The sequence below is a fragment of the Aquarana catesbeiana genome, linkage group LG07, assembly GCF_042186555.1.
Source record: "Aquarana catesbeiana isolate 2022-GZ linkage group LG07, ASM4218655v1, whole genome shotgun sequence".
NCBI classification, from domain to species: Eukaryota; Metazoa; Chordata; class Amphibia; order Anura; family Ranidae; genus Aquarana; species Aquarana catesbeiana.
The window spans coordinates 131,420,108-131,445,885 of record NC_133330.1 but is presented as its reverse complement, the minus strand read 5'-3'; the positions used below and the strand labels follow the sequence as shown (position 1 = coordinate 131,445,885).

Sequence of the window (25,778 nt, the reverse complement as noted above, 5' to 3'; positions counted from 1 at the left end):
GCGTGTAGCACCTATACCTTAGGTAGGTAGGTGCTAGGTGTAGGTTTTTGTGTAAGCTGCCAGCGCAGGTAAATTTAGGCAGGCCTATGCTGTGAGCTAGGCCTGTTTGTTTTGATCTGGGGCAGGGAAGTGGTTTAGTGTAGCAGTAGGTGACTGACATGTGCTTCAGCTCTTGGGTGCCTCCTCTGTGTCCGGGGAGAAGGTTTTGGAAAGGAGGCAGGGCAGAGCACCGTAGTGACATGGGGTGCATGTGGGAGCCCTGACCAATCCCCAACTAGGATTGGCAGGGGGCAGGCCTCCTATATATACCCATGGTCAGCCTGCTGGGGGAGGAGTTGTCGGCTGGGTGAACTGGATGATGCAGAGTTAGACTCGTGTCTGAGGAAACCCTGGGGGGGGTGTACCTTAGCTCGGGAGCTGGGAGGGAGCTTCTCTTTACATGGTGATAGAGAGGTGTCCTGGAACAGGAGCTTTTAGACACAGTTGGGAGCATGTTCAGAGAAAGTCATTCAGGAGGGATCCAGGCCAGGTGTCAGTGAGTGGAAAGCATAGTGGAAAGCTCTGGTAGAAACATGCCAGGAGTTGGATGTAGAGCCAGAGGGAGAGACTGTGGGTGTTATGTGTCAAGTCGCTGCAGCCAGGAGGGCGAGCAGGATTTGCAATCGGACTTGCTGGGATCAGTAGTCCATCAAGTGCATTTATTCTTCTCAATCAAATCGGTTGCTACCACAAAGGGGTACTGCAGACCCCTGCCTGCAAAGGGCTATCAAGAAAAGACAATAGGACTTATTCAGAGTGAGGCCTATTCATGTGCTAATGGTGTGAAAGGAAGCTAAATTTGGACAGTAAAGCAAGTGCTCCAAAGTAGTGTGCTGGAGGAGAGGTTAAGTTAGTGCTCCAAAGTAGTGTGCTGGAGGAAGTGTGCTAAGGAAAAGACTGTCAATTTAGAGTCAACCATCTTTTAATTATATAAAGAACTATTCATCTTATGGGCATTCCATGTCCCTTTTCCCCAACCAAGTTAATCCCCTAATAAAAACAATAAAAACAAGCAAGAGACTGTTCATTGACTGAGGAAGTGTGCCTAATGAATGTCTGACCAGCAGGGTGAAATGTGTGGATGCTGTAACACATAGCAACCCCATGGGGGCACCGCTACACTCGCTTTTGGCAAAAATCAGACGCTCGATCGACTTTAGACTCTGAACACCTTTTGTATAATGAACCTGAAAATTGGATTATTTCTTCATACTTACCTGTAAAATCAGTTTCTTTGAGTACATCACGGGACACAGAGCAGCCATATACTTTACTACCTGGGTTATGCGCTACCTATAGGTGAATGGACACTGGCAGAATAATCAAAAACAGGAAGTGATGCCCTATATAACCCCTCACTTACAGGAAGTACTCCAGTTTTATAGCAAGCAATGAACTCCCAAAAAGAGAGGGGAGGGGCTTCTGTGTCCAATGATGTACTCAAAGAAATGGATTTTACAGGTAACTATAAAGAAAAAAATCAAAATTTTTTTTCTCTTACATTACGGGACGCAGCCATATACATTACTACCTGGGACGTCCCAGAGCAATAGCCTTGAGAGGAGGGAGACACCACTGTGTGAAAACATCAGATTTATACAGCAGCCCGCAAGACACTGTGGCCAAAAGCTGAGTCCTCTGATGCCTTAACAGCCAACTGATAAAATCTTGTAAACGTATGTACCGAAGACCAAGTAGTGGCCTTGCAAATCTGAGCCACTGACGACTGATGGCGAAAAGCCCAGGAGGTTCCAACACCCCTTGTAGAATGAGCTCTAACCTCAAAGGGAGGAGCTTTATCTTTCAGACCATAGGCCTGAGTGATTAACTCGCAAATCCAAAGTGAAATGGATGCCTTAGAAGCCGTTTGACCCTTCTTGGGGCCTTCTGGCAAAACAAAAAACGCATCAGAACTTCTGATGCTTGCAGACCTTTCCAGATAGATTCTGACCGCACCACATCCAAAAGGTGCAACTGCTTCTCTTCTGGCGAGCCAGGAAATTCAGAAACTACCTTAGGCAAAAAAGGTGGAACAGGACGTAGCACCATTTTATCATGGTGCAAAATCAAATACGGCTCCTTACAGGAAAGGGCCGCCAATTCAGAGACCCTTCTAGCTGAAGTAATTGCAAAATGAAAAGCCAACTTCCATGTCAAAAGAACTAATGGAACTTCGTTGATTGGTTCAAAAGGCTGCTCCTGTAGCACTGACAAAACCAAATTCAAATCCCAAGAGCAAAGAGGTGATTTAATAGGAGGCAATAAGTGAGTCACTCCCTGAAGAAAAGTCCGGACCAGGGAATGTGAAGCCAAAGGCTTCTGGAAGTACACTGATAAGGCTGAAACCTGCCCTTTAATTGTTGTCAAGGCAATCTTTTATCCAAGCCTTACTGAAGAAAAGAGAGAATTCTCTCTACCAAATATCTGCAAGGATGCCAACTTCTGGTCTCACACTGCGCAATGTAGAACTTCCAAACCCTCTGATAAATCTTCCTGGTGACCACCTTTCTGGCATTCACCAGGTCCTGAGACACCACAATCTCCTAGCACCCTGGCTTCAATAGTCAAGCCGTCAAATTTAGCGAGTGTAAATTCAGGTGGAATATAGGCCTCTGTGACAGTAGATCGAACCGCAGCGTAAGCGTCCAAGGCTTGCCTACTGCTAATCTCACTACCTCTGGATACCAGGCCCTTCTGGTCCAGGCCGGAGCTACCAGAATGACTGATGTCATCTCCTCTCGGATCCTGCGCAAAAGATGTGGCAGAAGAGGAATCAGGGGGAATGCATAAATCAAAGAGAACCGAGTCCAGGGAACTACCAGAGCATCTATCCCAATCGCAAGTTGATCTGTTGCTCTGGATACAAACTGCTGAATCTTGCAGTTGAACCTGGATGCCAGCAGGTCTAAATCCGGTGTACCCCACCACTGGCAAATCTGCATAAACACCTGTGGGTGCAGAGACCACTCTCTTAGATGTATCTGTTGGCGGCTGAGATTCTGCTGAGTCCGCTTTCCAGTTCTCTACCCCCAGACAGCACTGGCACATGCCTTTCTGCCCAGGATAACACATGACTGACCTCCATGTGGGCCAGACGACTTTTGGTGCCACCCTGATGGTTGACATAGGCCACAGTCGTGGCATTGTCGGTTTGCACCCTTACCGGGTGACCCTGTAACTTTGACGTCCAGTAATTCAGGGGGGCGTATTGCTCGCAGCTCTAGCACATTGATAGGCAATCCCTGTTCCTTCAGAGTTCATTTCCCCTTGTTGTGGAAAATTTTATGAAGATGTATTTTAAAGTATTGTCATAAGTCTCCCAGTGTTTGTTCTCTCGCAGCCCGCTCTAAAGCGCTGACTGGGGCAGACTGATGCTGGTTGAGACCTGTTAGGTAGTAGAAAACTTCCTGTTTGGAGAGAGGTGTTTACGGAGAGAGGACATGTCCACCAGCGAAGGGCCCCTGTGCAATACACAGAACGATCGTCTGGTGGGTGTGTGTTTGCTCTGCAAAGACATTATCGGTTTAGTGGATGTGCGCTCTTGTCACCCCTGTTTGCCTGATCAACATATTTGGGGTGCCATGACGTACACCTGCAGATAATCTCCCATCCACGAGGAACTGTAGTCATCGTTATTTGGTTATTGTATATTGTATCATGTCCTGTAGTCATTGTTCATTGGTTGTTGCATTTTCCTGTGTTGTTAAATCCTTTTATGGTCATTTCCTGTATTGTTCATTTCCTGTGAGGTCACAAACTTTGTAGGAGGCGTTTAGCTGTTGGAGGCACAACCCTCAAGTTGGGACTTCCTGTTGATATGTGAATAAAAGCAGTCTCAGGGCGGAGGGAGGCGGAGATGCTGAGATGAGAACGTAAGAATGTGTTGATGTCTGTTTACTGGGGAATGGGGAACCAGAGGGGAGACATAGGATCAAAAGGTAAGATGCATTTATATCATTAAGACGGAAATGGGTGCTTATTAGCACAAGAGTGTAGTGGAATATCCACGACACCCTGGACTGTGGATCTTTCCATGACTGCCCCCCAGCCAGAAATACTGGCATCTGTGTGGTCACTACCTTCCACGACAGTGGAAGAAAATACCTTCCCTGTACCAGATTCTGGTCTACTAATCACCAGACGTGACTTCCTTTGAGCCTTGGGGGTTATGATCATGTAAGAATCCAAAGCCTGCTAGACATGTGCATTCGTTTTCGTCCGAATGCATTTTCATCCGAATTTCAGGTATTTTCGTTATCGTTTTAACAAACGATAACAAAAGTGCAGAATCCGAAAAACGAAAGATCCGACATAAAAAAATGCTTTATTTTCATTTTCGTTGCTGCAACAGTTCGATATAGATAGGAGATTCGACATGATGATGACAATAACAATCTGTGTCCATTAAACCTGTGGTCGAATGTGCCTAACCTTAACTCTATTAGTCCAAGATTATTCTACATAGAGAGAAAAGATTCGACACAGAGAGAAAAGATTCGACGTAGGGGAAAAAGATTTGACGTAGGGGAGAAAAGATAAATAAAAATAATGATGATGATGAATGTTATTGGCTGATTGTAACCAAAGAGGAGGAGCAGTAAAATAGCTAGAACTAAGTACACACGTACTTTGGCTTATGGTGTCTGTTGAAAGTTCTAAGAAGATTTGACGGAGCAGGTAAACTATACGGCGTCGTACAGTTTAGCTGCTTCGTCGAATCTTCTTTGAACATTAGACAGACACCATAAGCCTTCAATGACAGATTCGACCTTAATTTGGATTTTTGGACGAATGCAATTTTTAACGAAAAACTAAATAAATAAAAACGAATTTCGGGAGTAACTAAATAAATTTATTTTTCGGACGAAAACGAAATTCCGAAATGAAATATTTCAGTGTGCACATGTCTAAAGCCTGCATCTTCCTGCTCCATGGAGACAGAATATTCTGCTGCAATGCCGTGGAATGGAACTGGGCATACAGAATTGCCTCGCATGAGGAAACCATCCTTCCCAGAAGACTCATGCAGAGTCGGACCTCTCTTTCGGCTTACCTGCCGAACCTGATCCATTATGGCCTCGACCCTTCTTGGAGGCAAGAACACTCTTGCCTGGATTGTGTCCATGATAAGGCCTAAGTATTCCAGACAGAACCGGTTTTAGGGCCAATTTCTGAATTTATGATCCATCTGAGATGTTCCAGGAATTGGACCATAAAGGTTACGTTCCTTATTAAAACCTGCAGCGATTGATCCCACGATGAGTAGGAGATTGTCTAAGTAGTCTGCAATCAAGATCACTCAAGTTCTTAGAAGACCCAGTACGGGTGCTAGGATCTTCATGAAGACCCAGGGTGCGGTTGCGAGCCCAAAGGGCAGAGCCACAAACTGAAAATGTTGTTCCTCTATGACAAAGCGCAAAAGCCTTTGAGGTTGAAAAATTGGCACGCGCAGGTATGCATCCCTGATATCTATGGATGCCGCAAAATCTTCTTGAAGAGAGGTCACGACAGAGCGGACTGATTCCATTCGAAGGGGCCACACTGAGAGATACTGGTTCAGTGCTCTTAGATCCAGAATTGGTCTTATGTCGCCATTTGGCTTTGGAACCGTGAACAAATTTGAATAAAACCCTGTTCCCCTTTCGGGAACTGGGACCTCCATGATCACCCCCTGCCACCTTAAACGGTCTAGTGCTTGGAGTAATAAGACCTTTCTCGAAAGGTCCGTGGGAACACTGGACCTCACAAATCTTTGGGGAGGGTAACTGTGTAATTCCAGCCTGTACCCCTGAGACACTGTGGAGATGACCCACCTGTCCTGAATTAGCATTCCCCATAGTCCCGCAAACTGCAGCAACCTTCCCCCCACCCGCAGGAGTGGGGGCGTCCCTTCGCAAGGAAGGTTTGGTGCCGCAGGACAATAGCCTAAGCCAGAGGTCCAGCCTTCACCCATCGCGGTGGGTTCTGTCACCAAGGACCTTCAAGGACTGGGTACCCTTTTAGCATGAGGGTCCACTGCCTTGGACCTGTACAGCACCCTGCAGGAATGCCTTAGCACTGTGGTGTCCAGTATTCCACTACCAGGGTCCAGCACCCGAAGGTTGCATTACAAGCAAAACCTTGCTGTTGATCCTTTAATCTTCTTTACGAGGCTCGGGTAGGGTTGCCACATTATCCCTTTAATCCAGAACACACATTATTTACACAGGTTCTGTGGCTGATTAAGGTGGTAATTAAACTCACTTGGTGCCTTCTCTGCATTAAATCAGCCTCAGAACCTGTGTAAATAATATGTGACCTGGATTAAAGGGATGACCAAGCTCGGGTACCATTTATCTTAGCATAGTAGCTTTTTGAAATGGATCCGATCTAGAAACGCTGTCCTTTGATTCTTAAGAACCTGTGCGGGATTACAGCATGGAAGCTCACAGAGAGCTCAAAAGTGACCATGCACTATTTTAGACACTGGAGTACTTCCTGTATGAGGGGTTATATAGGGGATCACTTCCTGTTTTTGGTTATTCTACCAGTGTCCATTAACTTATAGGTAGCGCATGACCCATGTAGTAATGTATATGGCTGCTCTGTGTCCCGTGATGTACGAGAAAGTATTTGGATGATGTACCCCTTTGCCAAGATGTCATGGTAATGAAAGGGCAAATTAGGTGATAATAATAGTGCAATTGTATGACCACTTGCTAATAATGCATGTATTAATGATTTGGATGTTACCTTAAATGCATTTGCTTTGATTGCTTTGCTTTTGATAAGGTTATTATTGGCATTGAAAGAGGTTAGTTTTGTTGGCAAGACTGGAATCCTTGTCAGTTTGTTTTCAGCAAGGGAAAGCTGCTCAAGTAAGACAAGCTTTTCAAAAGCCTTTTCTTCTATCTCTTCTATAACATTTCCAGTCAGATCAATTCTCCGTAAAGTAGCTGGGAAGAACAAACAAAACAATTATTTATTTTTTTTCAGTTCAGAGATCATAGTTGCCAACATTCCAAAAAATTCTATGGACATCTTTTTTTGCTGTGCATCTAGCAAGTCATTGTAGATGGAGAATCTATTTTAATTGGGGGCAGGGCATTCATTTAAAATGGGCATATCATTAAACCAATACCATACTTTAATTTGACCTATATTTGAGAGCTGTAGTTATCATGGCTAAAGAAAAAACAAAACAACAAAACACACCGGTAGTAAGCATGTATACTGATTCCAAGGTTTTGCAAGGTGCATACACTATGTAAACCATTATTCTACACACAAAATAACTGGAAAAACTCTACATGCATAACAATTAAGCTGTCCTGTCCATCTAAAATACCTGCTGTATTAGTGTTTCTTCAGGACAGAAGGTCCAGCAGTGACAAAACAAAAAAGCATAGTTGAAGCCGGGGGCAGGTGATTTTTTAACACCCCCCATGTTCTAAATATCACAATTATTTTTAGTGGTAATTATTACATTAAATGAGAAGTATGGCCAATGCTTTTTTGGCCATACTTCTATGGATCACAGGAGTGCAGTTCATTCGGCACTCTTGTGACCCGTTTTGTGCTGACAGCAGGCTAAAGCCAGTTAAAGTGATTGTAGAGTCTTGTTTTTTTTTTCTATAAAAATAACAAACATGTTATAGTTACCTGCTCTGTTGTAGTTGATTTTCACAGAGCAGCCCGGATCCTCCACTTCTGTGCTCCTGGCCCCTCCCTCCTGTCGAGTGCCCCCACAGCAAGCAGCTTGCTGTGGGGGCACCTGAGCCGAGTCACAGCTCCCTGTGTCTATTCAGACATGGAGCTGCGGCCCGGGTCCACTCCCTCGCTCTCCTGATTGGCTGACTGGCTTTGATCTACGGCAGCGAGAGCCAAGGGTGCAGCTGCTGGTCTCAATCAATCAGAAGGGAGAGTCTCGGATGGTCAACACACTCGTGGACGTCGCTGGACAGAGATGGGGCTCAGGTAATTATTAGGGGGCTAAGGGGGGTTTCTGCACACAGAAGGATTTTTATCTGAATGCATAGAAGATGGCTTTTTCATGTAGCATTAACTAAAGCATTGTCACTGTCCCCTGGTGTGTGCCCTTCCTACCCCCTCTGGTGTGTTCCTTCCTGACCCCCCTGGTGTGTTCCCTCCCACCCCCCATACTCTGCCCTTCCATCCCCCGTACTGTGCCCTCCCAATCTCCATATTCTGCCTTCCTGACCCCCTGGTGTATGCCCTCCTGCCCACCGTACTGTGTCCTCCTGCCCCCCCTCGTACTTTTCCCTTGCTCCCTGCACTGTGCCATGCGCTCTCCTGACCCCTTTTACTGTACCATGCTGACCCTCCCATACTGTGCTCTCTCTTGATCCCCTGTCCTTTGCCCTACTGATCTCTGTACACTGCCCTACGTTCTAATCACCTCTGTACACTGCCCTACAGACATGTTTCTGGTGTGTCAGTATGATACCGACTCTTTGTCTGCGGACACGTTTCTGGTTTGTCAGTATGGTACTGACTCTGTATCTGTTGACATGTTTCTGGTGTGTCAGTATGGTACTAACTCTATAACTGATTTGGTGTTTGCGGGTGTATTTCTTGTGTGTAAGTTTGGTACCTATTTTGTGTCTGCTGACATGTTTTTGGTGCGTAAGTATGGTAATTATTGTTTCTCCACAGGCATGTGTTGTAAATAAATGGATGATAAAAGGCTGTAAACTTCAGCAACCAATCAGTGAGCGGTAAGGATGTGCAGTAACCTCTAGCAACTAATCAGTGAACGGTAATGATGTGGTGTAACCTCTAGAAACCAGTGAGTGGCAATGATAAGCAGTAACCTCTAGCACCCAATCAGTGAGCAGCAAGGATGTACAGTAACCTTTAACAACCAATCAGTGAGCAGTAAGGTTGTGCAGTAGGGATGAGCTTCGAGTTCGAGTCGAACTCATGTTCGACTCGAACATCGGCTGTTCGCCAGTTGGCCGAACAGCGAACAATTTGGGGTGTTCCCGGCAAATTCAAAAGCCGCTGAACACCCTTTAAAAGTCTATGGGAGAAATCAAAAGTGCTAATTTTAAAGGCTTATATGCAAGTTTTTGTCATAAAAAGTGTTTGGGGTCCTGGGTCCTGCCCCAGGGGACATGGATCAATGCAAAAAAAAGTTTTAAAAAAGGGCTGTTTTTTCGGGAGCAGTGATTTTAATAATGCTTAAAGTGAAACAAAAAAAGTTTAATATTCCTTTAAATTTCGTACCTGGGGGGTGTCTATAGTATGCCTGTAAAGGGGCGCATGTTTCCCTTGTTTAGAACAGTCTGACAGCAAAATGAAATTTCAAAGGAAAAAAAGTCATTTAAAACTACTCGCGGCTATTAATGAATTGTCGGTCCGACAATACACATAAAAGTTCATTGATAAAAATGGCATGGGAATTCCCCACAGGGGAACCCCGAACCCCAAAAAAAAAAAATGGCGTGGGGGTCCCCCTAAATTCCATACCAGGCCCTTCAGGTCTGGTATAGATATTAAGGGGAACCCTGGCCAAAATTTTAAAAAAAAATGGCTTGGGGGTCCCCCTCAAAATCTATACCAGACCCTTCAGGTCTGGTATGGATTTTAAGGGGAACCCCGCGCCAAAATTAAAAAAAAAGGCGTGGGGTCGCCCCAAAGATCCATACCAGACCCTTATCCGAGCATGCAACCTGGCAGGCCGCAGGAAAAGTGGGGGGGACAAGAGAGCGTCCCCCCTGAACCATACCAGGCCACATGCCCTCAACATTGGGAGGGTGCTTTGGGGTAGCCCCCCAAAGCACCTTGTCCCCATGTTGATGGGGGCAAGGGCCTCATCCCCACAACCCTTGCCCGGTGACTGTGGGGGTCTGTGGGTGGGGGGCTTATCGGAATCTGGAAGTCCCCTTTAACTAGGGGATCCCCAGATTCCAGCACCCCCTGTGTGAAGTGGTAAGGGGGTACAAAAGTACCCCTACCATTTCACAGAAAAACTGTCAATGTTAAAAATGACAAGAGACAGTTTTTGACAATTCCTTTATTTGAAGTCTTCTTTTTTCCATCTTCTTTCTTCTATCTTCTTTCTTCTATCTTCCTTTGGTTTCTTCCTCCATCTTCTTGTTCTTCCTCTGGTGTTCTCGTCCGGCATCTTCCTCCGCGGCGTCTTCTTCCCTTCTTCTTCTCGGGCAGCTCTGCATCCATGATGGGAGGCTCCCGCTGTGTGACGCTTCTCGTCTTCATCTTCTGATGGTTCTTAAATAACGGAGAGCAGGACCACCAGGTGGCCCCGCCCTCCGTTATTTAAGAACCGTCAGAAGACGAGAAGCGTCACACAGCGGGAGCCTCCCATCATAGATGCGGAGCGGCCCGAGGAAGATGCCGGACGAGAACACCGGAGGAAGAACCAGAAGATGGAGGAAGAACCAGAAGATGGAGGAAGAACCTGAAGATGGAGGAAGAACCCGAAGGAAGATAGAAGAAAGAAGATAGAAGAAAGAAGATAGAAGAAAGAAGACTTTAAATAAAGGAATTGTCAAACTGTCTCTTGTCATTTTTAATATTTTTGACAGTTTTTTTGTGAAATGGTAGGGGTACTTTTGTACCCCCTTACCATTTCACACGGGGGGCTGGGATCTGGGGTCCCCTTGTTAAAGGGGGCTTCCAGATTCCGATAAGCCCCCCACCCGCAGACCCCCACAACCACCGGGCAAGGGTTGTGGGGATGAGGCCCTTGTCCCCCAACATGGGGACAAGGTGCTTTGGGGGGCTACCCCAAAGCACCTTCCCAATGTTGAGGGCATGTGGCCTGGTATGGTTCAGGAGGGGGGAGCACTCTCGCCCCCCCTCTTTTACTGCAGTCTGCCAGGTTGCGTGCTCGGATAAGGGTCTGGTATGGATTTTTGGGGGGACCCTACGCCATTTTTTAAAAAAATTTTGGCGCGGGGTTCCCCTTAAAATCCATACCAGACCTGAAGGGTCTGGTATATATTTTGAGGGGGATCCCCATGCCATTTTTTTAAACAAATTTTGTCCGGGGTTTCCCTTAATATCCATACCAGACCTGAAGGGCCTGGTATGGAATTTAGGGGGACCCTCCACGCCATTTTTAAAAAAAAAATTTGGTTCGGGGTTCCCCTGTGGGGAATTCCCATGCCGTTTTTATTAATGAACTCTATGTATATTGTCGGACCAACAATTCATTAATAGCCGCGAGTAGTTTTAAATGACTTTTTTTTTCCCTTTGAAATGTCATTTTGCTGTCAGACTGTTCTAAACAAGGGAAACAAGCGCCCCTGTGCAGGCATATTATAGACACCCCCCAGGTACAAAATTTAAAGTAATATTACACTTTTATTGTTTCACTTTAAGCATTATTAAAATCACTGCTCCCGAAAAAAAGGCCGATTTTAAAACTTTTTTTTGCATTGATCCATGTCCCCTGGGCAGGACCCAGGTCCCCAAACACTTTTTATGACAATACCATGCATCTAAGCCTTTAAAATTAGCACTTTTGATTATTCATATTCGAGTCCCATAGACTTTAACGGTGTTCGTGTGTTCGAACAAATTTTTTGCCTGTTCGCATGTTCTGGTGCAAACCGAACAGGGGGGGGTGTTCAGCTCATCTCTATTGTGCAGTAACCTCTAGCAACCAGTGAGTGTGGACCAGTTCTTTATGTTTACATTACTAAAGTTTTTTGAGATAAGTCTATGTGCGTGTTTATTTGTTTTTGGGATGTTGGCGTGGAGAGCGAAATTGCATGGGGGAAGGGGGGGCACCAAAAAAATGTTTGCCCAGGGTCCAATCAATATTAAAGATGGCCCTGGATAGCTGTAGCTGTTGAGCCCGTAGAGTGCAATGACAGGCTGTCTGCATCCACAGCTATTTGTGACTGTTTGCACAGCCAGCGATTTCCTGTGGTAATTGTGGCTGGACGGGATGCACCGCCGCAGCAGGAATCAATAGATTCTTGCCGCTCGGATTCACACCATGGCTAAATGTTCATGTGATTGCAGCCTAATTTGATGGCCCCCGCTGTGAGCTCCAGCACTGCAGCAGCCACTAGGCAACGGAATGCACAGAGGCAGCAACTGAAGCCAGCTACAGCAGCATACCATGCACAGTGCCTACTGCCTGCCTGCAGATTCAGCTGGCTCCTTCACACTAACCCTCTATTCTCATCCCCCTTGACACCTTATAGCAGTCTTAAACCCAAAACCAAATATGTAATATATTGCAGATTACCAATCCATTAGATGTGGTGGCTGCATTAGTTTTCTTTTTTAGGCTTCTATGCCTCTGTTTTCCACTGATGATCTGGCCAGTAACACACCTCCTGTATTAGATTGCCCCAACTCTGGATGAAGGAGCACAGGGGGCACCTTTGGAAAGCAGCATTGTCAATCTGGAGAGAGGGGAGTGTTAGATGTACTAACAGACTTAAATACAATAACAAATCAAAGCCAAAGTTCAGCTAATACTTTCTAAGCAGTTACAGTAAGTTTTTTCCTTTTAGGATAAAGATTTTACATAAATAAAAAAATATGATTATTGTAAGCACCCCATGTCAGTGGTAAATGGTTTGTCTCAATTCTCATTCAGCTTTTGCTTTTGAAAAACAGACTTACTGGCTGGATCAGCAGATGCATACAGAAGAAAGTGTAAAAAAGAAAATGAATGCAGTCTAAGAATTGGTAAACGGCAATATAATAAATGCTTGTTTAGGGTTTGTTACCCTTTTAACACTCTTTCTTATGTCCTTGCAAACATAGTTACATAGTAAGTAAGGTTGAATAAAGACAACAGTCCATCCAGTTCAACCTGTGTAGATGTACATGTGTCAGTGTCGATAATCGTTTCCCATATCCCTGTATGTTGTGTTATTTGACCACTTCAGCCCCTGGAAGAATTTACCCCCTTCTTGACCAGGCCATTTTTTGAAATACGACACTGCATCGCAGTACCCAAACAAAAATGTATGTCCTTTTTTTCCCACAAATAGAGCTTTCTTTTGGTGGTATTTGATCACCTCCTGCGGTTTTTATTTTTTGCGCTATAAACAAAAGAGGGACAATTTCGAAAAAAATACAATATTTTTTACTTTTTGCTATAATAAATATCCCAAATAAAATAAAAATTGTCTTCATCAGTTTAGGCCAATATGTATTCTTCTACATATTTTTGGTAAAAGAAAATCGCAATAAGCGTATATTGATTGGTTTGCTCAAAAGTTATAGCGTCTACAAAATAGGGGATAGATTTATGGCATTTTTATTATTTTTATTTTTTTTTACTAGTAATGGAGGCATTAGGGATTTTTATCAGGACTGCGACATTGGGGCGGACAGATCGGACACTTTTGACACTTTTTTGGGACCACTGACATTTATACAGCGATCATAGCTAAAAATAGCCATTTATTACTGTATAAATGTCAATGGCAGGGAAGGGGTTAACACTAGGAGGTGATCAAGGGGTTAAGTGTGTTCCCTAGGTGTGTTTCTAACTGTGAGGGGATGTGACTGACTAGAGGAGGAGCCAGATTGTTGTTCCTACTTAGTAGCAACAGACGATTTGTTTCTCCTCCCCTGTTAAAAGAGGGATTTGTGTGTTTACACACACAAATCCTTGTTCTGGCTCTTGTGCCCGTGATCACATCGGGTCCCCCAATGTGTAGCACATCAGCTATGGCTCCTAAAGGAGCCGCCTTATATATACGCCGATTCGCACTGCAGACCTCAGCTTGTAGATTAAGCATTTATGGGGGACTGTATCGAATGCCTTTGCAAAATCCAGGTAGACTAAATATACAGGCCTTTCCCTGTCTAGATGGCAGCTCACTTCCTCGTAGAATGTTAGCAGATTGGTCTGGCAAGAGCAACCTTTCGTAAACCAATCAGCTGGTACCAATCCTGTCAGTATGCTATCCACAAAGATTAGGAACAATGGTCTGGCTATAACCGGAATTCTCTAAGGACTCTCGGGTGTAAACCATTTGGTCCTGGTGATTTATTTGTATTAAGTTTATCCAGTCTTTCCTTCACTCTGGCCTCTGTTAGCCACAAGGGTATGCCCTGTGATGTGTCACCTACAGTACTTCTGCGGTCGGTATACCCCTCCTTTTCCTGTGTAAAAACTGAGGAGAAAAAGGCATTTAGTACAGTTGCGTTCTCTGTGTCATCCGTAACCATCCTCCCTTCCTCATCTTTTATGTGGGCAATGTGCTCTGATCTTTGGATTTTTGAATGCTGGGCAATGTGCTTCCATACCACCTGTGCACCTGGTGTCAGCAGTAGCAGCTGACAGTAGATATGCTCTGCCTCTGGGTTCTTTCTACAGCTGGCACTGGAGATCAGGGTTTAAGAGTGCCCCGAGTGAGTGCTGAACACTGCAAGGGGGAAGGTACACATAGAGGAGCAGGGCTGCCATTAAAAATCATAGGGCATTTAGAATGCAAAAAAAAAAAGAAATAATGGGACCCTGTACATCCTACCTGACAAGGCCAGGACCTGAGCCCAACCACCCCTCCCTGCAGCCAGTGTGCGTCTTTTGGGTGTGGCACATTTTCACTAACAAGGGGTCAGGAGTGGGTAACACATAAAGCTACATGTACACTAGCAGATCCTAAACTTGAGTTTAGGAGCGTTTGGAGTTTTTTTACCAAAGCTCCTAAACTCAACTCCATAAAAGCCTGTGTCCATGTACTCATAGGCTTTTAGGATCGTTTAGGAGCTCCTGAGGTTAAAGGAGGTTCAACCTCCCTAACCTTCCTCTCCTGAACGTGGAAGAATCACTTCAGGATAGGAACGTTTTGACCGCCTGTAGGTAGCCTCCTCACATTGGACGCTCCCGTAGACATCCAATGACGAAACGCGTAGGGCATGGCCTAATCCTACGTCTTGCATCATCTCCCAGGGAACACAGGATTTGAATCTGACGGTTCTACTGATGACATTTTTTGCCTTATATGAGCTAGCAGTATGTGAGTACCGCTCTGTCATCTCTTTCAAATAAAACTTTTTTAATGGTTTTACGCTATGGGCATTCCTTTACTCTTTTATGTCTAAACGCCACCTCGATCCTGAAAGTGCCAAGGACTGCCGCACAGTGGCATAGACTGTGACTGCTTGTCACCCCTGCAGGGGTTAAGGAAGCTGGTGAGTGTTTGCATAATAAGAGCACGAGATACAACCACTTGGTCATCACAGAAAATAAAGACTAGAAGATGTGTTTTGGATACACCTGTTTATCTTAAATACCAGCAAAATGTATAAGGACTGTTTGAAATTACTATTGCTGCACTGAGCACAAGTCAATTTTTTATACATTTTTTTAGCAAATATTTTTTAGTGCAGTTTATATATATTTTTGGTTCACTTTTTCCCTGCATTCCCTTTCCCACCCCCTTCCTTCCTGCCCCCCCCCCATCTACCTATGTACGTTTTGGATATCATGTGCTAGAGTGGATTATATTAACTTCACGTATTATATATATTTTTCGTTCACTACTTTTGCAATAGCCTATTCGGATATGGTTCCATTTCACATTTGTAATATGTAACTGGTTTTTCAATGGTATAGTTAGTTCACTACCACAGAGATAGCACATATACTAGATGATTTTATTCATATTTAAATCTATACTTGCACATGCGTTTTAATTAAGACAGCGCCACACCCACACATTAACATTTCTTTCAGCCTCCTCACATACTGTGACAGGAGAGTCTTGCTGGCTGAGAGGAGAAGTGGGACTACAATTGTATCATACTTACTTTCCTGTGCAAAAATGTCATATTATATTCAGAATGTGTTTGTGTTTTCCTGATGTTTTATGAAACCATTAAAAAATATTTTAAAACAATGTAATTGCTTGCAATGATTCATAGACCATTTATATACCCTAATGAGCCCTTGATCCAATCCAATTCGCCACTAGCATTGCTGTTATCCAAATTATAATTGAAATTTGACCCATGCGTTAGATTTGGCAAGTGGACAATCCACAACTTGTGGCAGGTGACGTGGCAAGTGGACAATCCACAACTTGTGGCAAGTGGACAATCCACAACTTGTGGCTGGCAAGTGGACAAACCACAACTTGTGGCAGGTGACGTGGCAAGTGGACAATCCACAACTTGTGGCAAGTGGACAATCCACAACTTGTGGCTGGCAAGTGGACAAACCACAACTTGTGGCAGGTGACGTGGCAAGTGAACAATCCACAACTTGTGGCAGGCAAGTGGACAATCCACAACTTGTGGCAGGTGACGTGGAAAGTGGACAATCCACAACTTGTGGCAAGTGGACAATCCACAACTTGTGGCAGGTGACGTGGCAAGTGGACAATCCACAACTTGTGGCAAGTGGACAATCCACAACTTGTGGCAAGTGGACAATCCACAACTTGTGGCAGGTGACGTGGCAAGTGGACAATGCACAACTTGTGGCAGGTGACGTGGCAAGTGGACAATGCACAACTTGTGGCAGGTGACGTGGCAAGTGGACAATCCACAACTTGTGGGTGGCAAGTGGACAATCCACAACTTGTGGGTGGCAAGTGGACAATCCACAACTTGTGGCAGGTGATGTGGCAAGTGGACAATCCACAACTTGTGGCAGGTGCCGTGGCAAGTGGACAATCCACAACTTGTGGCAGGTGATGTGGCATGTGGACAATCCACAACTTGTGGCAAGTGGACAATCCACAACTTGTGGCAGGCGACGTGGCAAGTGGACAATCCAACTTGTGGCAAGTGGACAATCCACAACTTGTGGCTGGCAAGTGGACAATCCACAACTTGTGGCAGGTGACGTGGCAAGTGGACAATCCACAACTTGTGACAAATGGACAATCCACAACTTGAGGCAAGAGGACAATCCACAACTTGTGGCAGGTGACGTGGCAAGTGGACAATCCATAACTTGTGGCAGGTGACTCTGGACCTCTCACACAATTTTCTACATCGTTCTAGCCTCATCAAGAGCAATGTCAGGAGCATTTCCTCACATATGCTCATTATTGGATCCATTGCAAAAAAAAGCACAGAAAAGGAGGCAAATACAAGTAGACAACTGCTCTCTTTGCTGCTGCTACTTACTCTGGTCAAAATGGCTGAAATAGTTAACTATCAATGTTTTTTGAGCTTGGGGAGGGTCTTAAATGAGGTAATCTTAATAAACGTTTCTAGACGCAAACGTGGCTAAATGCGGAATGCAAACGCGGCTAAACAAGCGTTTTAAATGCCGGTTTCAAGGTGTCAAGAAAATTTGTTCAGAGGACTTTGCCTCAGCGTCCCGTGTACATGGGGCCTTACTCAGGGAGTGTTCCAGCCTACAGGGACAGAACAGGGATCCTCAGGAGTCCTGCTTAACAGCACTGCTGCTGTGCTTGTGATAGAACATCATCTGAGACAGTGTATCTTCCTGTTAAATCATCTCTGACACATCTGTGGAACCTGCTTATGGACACTAGCCTATGGCAAGTAATCAAAATGTGCCTGGTATACCACTGATGTGCCCTTAAGAGAGGAATAATAACTACAGTGCCAGTTTAGGGAGCTGCATTCTGTATCTTTGGAGAATGGACTGTGAATCTGTGGCTTATATGCTAACAAGAGAACGGTTTACTACACTTTTGTAAATATCATTTTTCCACTGCTGCTTTTTTAGCAATTAAAGTTACTCCATTTACAATACCACACAGTGCGTTTCCCTCTATAATACAGCCACGCTAATTCCCCCACTTACATTTTGGTGTAGTCGGCAGGATGTCAGAACCATCATCCACTGGGGCGGGAGTGGCTAGAGGGTTAACCATGGCACCTTATGGAGCAACTCTGGCACTGATCCCAAATTTAATGGCACAAATATCACCTTGGCAGACTCGGTGGAGAGATTGGACAGCTAAGCCCGCTTGTTCCAAATACCCGCTGAGCACATTGCAGATTTGGCTATTAATGCACTAAGGTGAAGCCTGCCAGGCTGTGATGGTTCTGCCAGAAAAGGACAGAGACAGCAGGAAAGCTATTGTGGTTAGTCTGGATATCTTGTATGGTCAGAGTACCCCTATAGCTGAACTCCGGAGGAGATTATATAGCCGGAGCCAGCATGACCAAGCGACTATGTCTTAATATGCTGTTGCCCTGCAGGAAATCTTATGCCAGCTGGAGAAACAAATGGCACTCACTGGAACAGGAGTATCTAACCCGGATCAACTCATCCGGGACCAGTTTCTCTTCAGTGTCCGGTCCTCTTCATTAAAGAGAGCCTTAAGGGATAGAGTGAGGGCTGATGACACAGTAAAGTACAGGAGGGGCTGGAACATGAACAGACTACTACCAGAAGCCAGGTTACCTCTGCTAATGGAGTCGGGTGGCCGTTAGAGCTCAAGGAAGTGACTGCTCCGTGCCCCTCAACAAACCCAGCTGTTGAGTTGTCCTCAATAGAAAGAATTGTAAAGGACCTAGCTGATTCCATGACCTCCCTCAAACAGGAAATTTCAGCTACTCGGAGGGGGTATATCCAACCTAGAGCTACATGCAGCCCACTCTGGAGAGACCTGGATACAGATCGCAGGTGCTGGCAGTACGGATGGTTAGGCCACATTTCCAGGAACTGTGCGGGAAAGGGAGCAAAGATTGCCCAACAGCATCCTTTAAACTAGAGGTTCCCGTGGCAGTGGGGCAACTCACGGGAACCATTTCTTCACAGTCTCAACAAGATCCTATGATGATATCCACATTCCCAGTAGTAACTGTGACTTTCAATGGCCAGCCGGCCAGCTGTTTGGTGGACGCTGGATCAGAGGTCACTACCATGGCATCTCACTTCTACCAGCACCGTTTTGGCAACACCCCAACTGAAGATCCTTACTGGCTAAATCTGAAAACTGCAAATAACCCACCTATTCCGATAGTAGGGGTCACCTGGATGTCCCTAAAGGTCTGTGGGCCGACCCTCACCCAGGTCGGGGTGGTGGTAACCCCTGATGCTTCATTCCCTTATATTCCAGTGGTGTTGGGCATGAACGCCCTGAAGGAACTGGACCTAACCCACTTTCTTCAGGAGGCTTTTACACAGGGGTCTAAACGTCCAGAAACCCAGCTACAGAATCTGATTAATGGTTGTCAGGCTGTTGAGACATCATGTCACAAATATACAGAGAAAGGTGGGGTCATCCACCTTCCCGCATGCCAGCGGGTTACTATACAACCACGTCAAGAGCTGGTGTGCCACCTTTCTGTTGTGGCTAGAAGGCACGTAGAAGGAGCCACTGTGATGGTAGAACAACAACGAAATCTAGAAATAAAAGGTGAATGGTTATTAGCCAGGACTTTGTCTGTTGTCTAGCAGGGACAGGTATTGGTGCAACTTGTTCACCTGGGGTCTTCCCCTCTCCACCTCCCCACTGACTTGGCTATTGCAGATCTGTATACAACACCTAGAAACTGCATCACTGATCCTTGCCCTGGAATGGAAGCTGCATGTGCTTCTTTGCAATCTGCTCTGCCTGATTCCAAGGACTTTTATCTTTTGCAGATATTAGCACAACTCACACTTCCAGTTCAAAAGATGACTCCTGATCAATTAAAGCGGAGTTCCACACAAAAATGGAAATTACGCTTTTCGGAACCCTCCCCTCCTCTGGTGTCACATTTGGCACCTTTCAGGGGGTGCAGATAACTGTATAAGACAGGTATTTGCACCCACTTCCGGGCATAGACTCCCACGGGAGTTTACGCCACTTCCCCTTCCCCCTGCGCTGTCTGCTGGGAGACACACGGGTCCCAGAGACAGCAAGGACCATTCGGATTGCGCAGCGCGACTCGCGCATGTGCAGTAGGGAACCAGGAAGTAAAACTGCAAGGCTTCACTTCCTGATTCCCTTACCAAAGATGGCGGTGGCAGCATCCGATGACCGAGGGACAGTTCGGCCTCGGGTGCTGACATCATGGGCGCCCTGAACAGGTAAGTGTCCTTATTTTAAAAGTCAGCAGCTGCAGTATTTGTAGATGCTGACTTTAAAAAAAAAAAACTTTGGCGGACCTCCACTTTAACTAAATATACAGCAGTTGGTTCACAAACATATGATTGTATTCTCTCTGGGCCCGGAAGACTATGGCTGTACTACTGCTTTTGATCATCCAATCCACACTGGTGACGCTGCTCCCATCCGTGAAAGGTATAGTAGTATACCCCCTGCCCTTTGTCAGGAAGTTAAAGACTTACTATGAGGAATTCTACGGGGGGGTTGATACGAGGGAGTTGCAGTCCTTGGGCTGCTCCCATAGTTCTTGTTCGAAAGAAAGATGGAAATTTATGTTTTTTATGTGGATTATCACAGACTGAACTTATGTACTCATTGAGATGCTTACACACTGCCATGGGTCGAAGAATCCCTAATGGCCTTAGGCCAGGCTCAGTTGTTTTCTACTCTAGATCTGGCCTGGACAGCGGATACTGGCAGGTCCCAGTAAAGGAAGACGACCGTGAAAAAAACAGCCTTTACTACTCCTCTGGGACTGTAAGAGTTCAATCGCCTGTCTTTCGGCCTGACTAATGCCCCCAGCACTTTCCAAAGGCTAATGGAATGTTGCTTGGGAGACTTGATCGTTGAATCGTTCTGATTTACCTGGATGACATCTTATTTTTTCCAAAATGTTTGAGGACCATTTGAAGCATTTGGACCAAGTCCTCTGTCGGCTAGCTCAATATGGACTTAAGCTTAACCACTTCCCGCCCGGCCTATAGCAGATTGAAGGCCGGGCGGTGGTTCAGTTATCCTGACTGCGTCATATGACGTCCAGCAGGATAACAGCCACCGCGCACCCGTGGGGGCACGCATCGCGGCGATCGGTGGAGCAGTGTGTCAGTCTGACACACCGCTCCACCGATCTTGGTAAAGAGCCTCCGGCAGAGGCTATGTTTGTGTTTTTCTGCTGTTTTGTGAAATCCTGTTGAGGCTGTAACTGTTCTCTGAACTTGTCTCCAGCAGCCCTCTTGGAGAAGCCTCATGTTCTGATTGGTACCAAGTTCTTTCGAGATTTTGTCCACCATTTTCTGTTAGCTTCCATAAAAAAGAGGGCACAGCCACCATTTTGACAGACACGTGTGGAATGAGTGAGGGAAAGGTGCACAGCCACTATTTTGAGAGACACGTGTGGAATGAGTGAGGGAAAGGTGCACTGCTTGTGAGGGAAAGCTAGGCCTTACTCAGGGAGAGTGTTCCAGCCTGCAGGGACTGAATAGGGATCCTCAGGAGTAATGCCTATCAGCACTGCTGCTGTGCTTGGGATAGAAGGTCATCTGTGACAGTGTATCTTTCTGTTAAATCATCTCTGCTGCATCTGTGGAACCTGCTTATGGACACCAGCCTATGGCAAGTAATCAAAATGTGCCTGAAGAGAGGAATAATAATACAGTGTCAGATTAGGGAGCTGCATTCTGTATCTTTGGTGAATGGAATGTGAATCTGTGGCTTATATGCTAACAAGAACGGTTTAGTCCACTTTTGTAAATATCGTTTGCCACTGCTGCTTATCTGGCAATTAAAATTACTTCATTTACAAAACCATGCAGTGTGTTTCCCTCTATAATACAGCCATGCTAATTCCTCTGCTTACACGCCAGCTGCAAAACACATTTCTGGATTCTTCTATATCAATCAGTTGGTGCAAGCCAAGACTTTAATTGCTGGGAAATGCCACACTGCAGATTAGGCCACCTACACCCCAAAGACATTAAATGATCCCCTTTCTGCCCCTGTGTTGTTTAGGGGGGGGGCGCAGGAAGAGGAATATTTAATGCTTTTGAGTAGAAGACAAAGTAGTCTTGCACACCACAGTTCCCAATAATTAAATTACATTTCTGGATTCTTCTATATCAATCAGTTGGTGCAAGCCAAGACTTTAATTGCTGGGAAATGCCACACTGCAGATTAGGCCACCTACACCCCAAAGACATTAAATGATCCCCTTTCTGCCCCTGTAGTTGGTGCAAGCCAAGACTTTAATTGCTGGGAAATGCCACACTGCAGATTAGGCCACCTACACCCCAAAGACATTAAATGATCCCCTTTCTGCCCCTGGTTTTCATCAAGGATGTCTCTGTACGTTGCTGCATTCATCTTTCCCTCAATCCTGACTAGTCTCCCAGTTCCTGCTACTAAAAAAATCTGAGCCACTGTAGTGGCATGGATGAGCATGAATGGGGATGAATGAGCCGTGGATTGGGATGGCTGAGCATGGTTGAGCCATAAATGTGAAAAAGAGAATATTGCGCTTAATAAAGTCCAAATTAGTAAAACAAATAATATGTAGTATTCCAAATGCTTGACCAGTTGGAGATATGTTCAATGTTCACCCGGTGACTAAATCACAAAAAGTGTACCATCACCTTGTGGAAAACATGCTTACCAGATTGTAAGACAAATAAGCAGATGGCTATAACCCCAGCTCGGGCTAGTGGTTTTGCAAGATGGAATGTATGAGTTTCAAACCTCTCAGCATGGGTTGGTGTTGATTCCACAAATCGTTTTTTTTTTTTGTGTTGACCAAAAAAACTGAAGAAAAATGACATAGCTTAATATTGTCAAAAAATATAACTGTATGCACAATAGATGCAATTGCACTCACACTGTGAACAACCAAGGATTGCACAAACAGAGAACCACCCAGTGGATAAAGCCAGATTATGTGTACCGTCACCACATAGAAGGCCTCCTTACCAGATACCAGACCACACAAGGCAGATGTCTCTTTATGAAAAAAACCTCGGCTGGACCCAGACAAACAACTTGATTGATGGGCGAAATAACAACTCTCAGCGGAGAACCAAGTGATCCATAGAGCCGTGGGTGTCAGTTGGTAATACCCCAAGAGAGGATACAATAAACCATAGCGTGATAATGTCAACGCTGGTTTATTATATAAAAGAATATATTGCACTTACAAACAACGATAAAAATCTTGCACAAAGATATGAAGCTGGCCGGCTGCAATGCAAAAGCTCCCGTCCTCCTCAACAAGACAGCGTGGTGACGTCAGCACGTACCTCCTCAGACACGTTTCGTCATAACTAACATTTTAAATGGGGAATGGGCAGCGTGCTGAGTCACCACCTCTTATACTACCACACCTCGGTCTGAGTCCCAGATGTGAGTCTCTATGTGGTGACTGTACACATAATCCTGCTTTATCCACTGGGTGATTCTCTGTTTGTGCAATCCTTGGTTGTTCACAGTGTGAGTGCAATTGCATCTATTGTGCATACAATATTTTTTGACAATATTACGCTATGTCATCTTTCTGTTATTTTGGTCAGCAAATCAACACCAACCCATGCTGAGAGGTTCGAAACTCATACATTCCATCTTGCAAAACCACTAGCCGGGCTGGGGTTATAGCCATCTGCTTATTTGGCTTACAATCTGGTAAGCATGTTTTCCACAAGGTGATGGTACACTTTTTGTGATTTAATCACCGGGTGAACATTGAACATATCTCCAGTTGGTCAAGCATTTGGAATACTACATATTATTTTACTAATTTGGACTTTATTAAGCGCGATATTCTCTTTTTCATTTATATCTGTATTTATCCCACATTAATTGCAGCTTCGGGATTTGTTCACCCATATTAGTTCATTGGATTAGTGCAGTTTTTTTTCCCCCTTTATTAAGCCATAAATGTGGATGGCTGAGTATGGATGGGATGACTGAGCATGAATGAGTATGGATGGGATGGCTGAGTATGGATGGGATGGCTGGGCATGGCTGGGTATAGCTGAGTACAGCTGGGTACGGCTGGGTACGGCTGAGTACGGCTGAGTATGGATGGGGGTGGATAGATGAATGAGTATTGCTGAGTATGGATGGCTGAGCATGGATGGATGAGTATTGCTGAGTATGGATGGCTATGTATGGATGGATGGATGAATATTGCTGAGTATGGCTGGCTGGATGAGTATGACAGAGGGATGGCTGAGCATGGATGGCTGGCTGGATGAGTATGACAGGGATGGCTGGATGAGTATGACAGGGATGGCTAAGCATGGATGGCTGAATGAGTATGACAGTGATGGCTGAGCATGGATGGCTGGATGAGTATGACAGAGGGATGTCTGAGCATGGATGGATGGCTGGATGAGGCTGCAATGTGCACAGATCAGCGCTGTGGGCATTACAGATCCAGCCCACAGTGCTGCTGCACCCGATCTCTCCCCTCTCCGCTCACACTGTACCAATCGGTACAGAGAGGGGAGAGAGGAACCTGACATGATGCAGGTTTGTCTACAAGTGATCGCTCCGTCATTTGACGGAGCGATCACGTGGTAAACGGGCGCTGTCAGCGGCCATTTACTGTGATCCGTAATGCGGGAGCACGATTCTGGGAGGACGTCAATGTACGCCCTCCCAGAGTTATCGAGCCACGATGTAGCCATCATTCGGCTATGGCCGGGTGGTTAAGTGGTTAAGAGTCATCCACTGTTGGATTACTAGGGTGATTAGATTGGCATACAGGAAGTAGGCCTTTCTGCTTCAGAACAGATGCAAGCTCCTTCGACCAAAGGAGTGGCAACCTTTGGCCCAGTTATGCCAGGATTTTGGTGTAAGATATTTGTGAGACGGCTAGCTTAAGCTGTTGTGCAGCCTTCTTTTGACTTTACAAGCTAGACGTGCAGTCAACAAGTTAAGCCATTGCTTCTCCTCGAAGCCCAACAGGAAGTTGGTCTTGAGACCTGATTGGCTAGGAGGAGAAGCAGGAAAACATTGGTGAATATCAATTTGCTAATGTCACACAACTGGGTGAGCTCAGGGCGCAGTTCTCTGTGTCCCGGACCCACCCTTTTTTTGAAGCCAATTAGAGCCTCAGGCTCTATTCATGTGCTTAAAAAGAAAAAAAATTGAAATCCATGCGTCCGGTGTCCTGCATGTAGATTAGGAGTCGGGTGCATAGATTAGAGGAGCAGCCCCCCTGCACCCCTAATGGAGCGGCCGCCACTGTCCTATTGTGTGCTGACATGAGGTAGGGCCAGGAAAAAGGAAAATTGTTATCAGATACTTACCCGTCATTTTCCTTTCCTGGCCTATCCTCACATCAGCACAGGACTCCCTCCTTAGTGGCCTGTCGCAGGCTAGGTTATCAAACACTTCAATTGGGGAGGAGCTGTCTTTTAATTAGCTAGGAAGATGTGGTCCTGTGGGTTCCAGAGGAGTCATTCACCCATTGTGTACTGACGTGAGAATAGGCTAGGAAAGAAAAATTACGGTAAGTATCTGATAACAATTTTCCGTTATGTGCAGAGTTGCCGCCACAGCTGCAAAATCCATAGCTGAATTGGGGACATGAACAGAAGGTGGCGATAGCCAATTTTTTTGCAGAATATAGAAAACTAATCTCATAGTGACTGAGTGAGTATAAACAGCATATAATACAGCATTTATTAACCACTTGACGACCGCCTCACGCCGATTTACGTCGGCAAGGTGGCACGGACAGGCAAAATCACGTACATATACGTGATTTGCCTTCCGCGGGTGGGGGGTCCGATCGGACCCCCCCCCGGTGCCCGAGGCGGTCGTCTTTTGTCCAGCGGCGATCAGAGGTGAGGGGGAGGCCATCCGTTCGTGGCCCCCCCCTCGCGATCGCCGCCGGCCAATCACATCATTCCTTTGCTGCTGTATGCTAAATAGCAGCAAAGGAAATGATGTCATCTCTCCTCGGCTCGGTAATTTCCGTTCCGGCCCGAGGAGAGA

At 45.6% G+C, this 25,778-nt stretch overlaps 1 protein-coding gene across 2 annotated transcripts in view; it reads right to left on the bottom strand.

The window, feature by feature from the left end:
- OGN (osteoglycin) overlaps positions 1-25,778 on the bottom strand; it is a 569,783-nt gene that overhangs the window by 127,044 nt on the left and 416,961 nt on the right. For both annotated transcript variants that reach the window (XM_073592675.1, XM_073592674.1), the window contains exon 4: positions 6,772-6,974. In XM_073592675.1, coding sequence (XP_073448776.1) covers positions 6,772-6,974 — 203 coding nt within the window. The remainder of the gene's footprint in view (positions 1-6,771; positions 6,975-25,778) is intronic.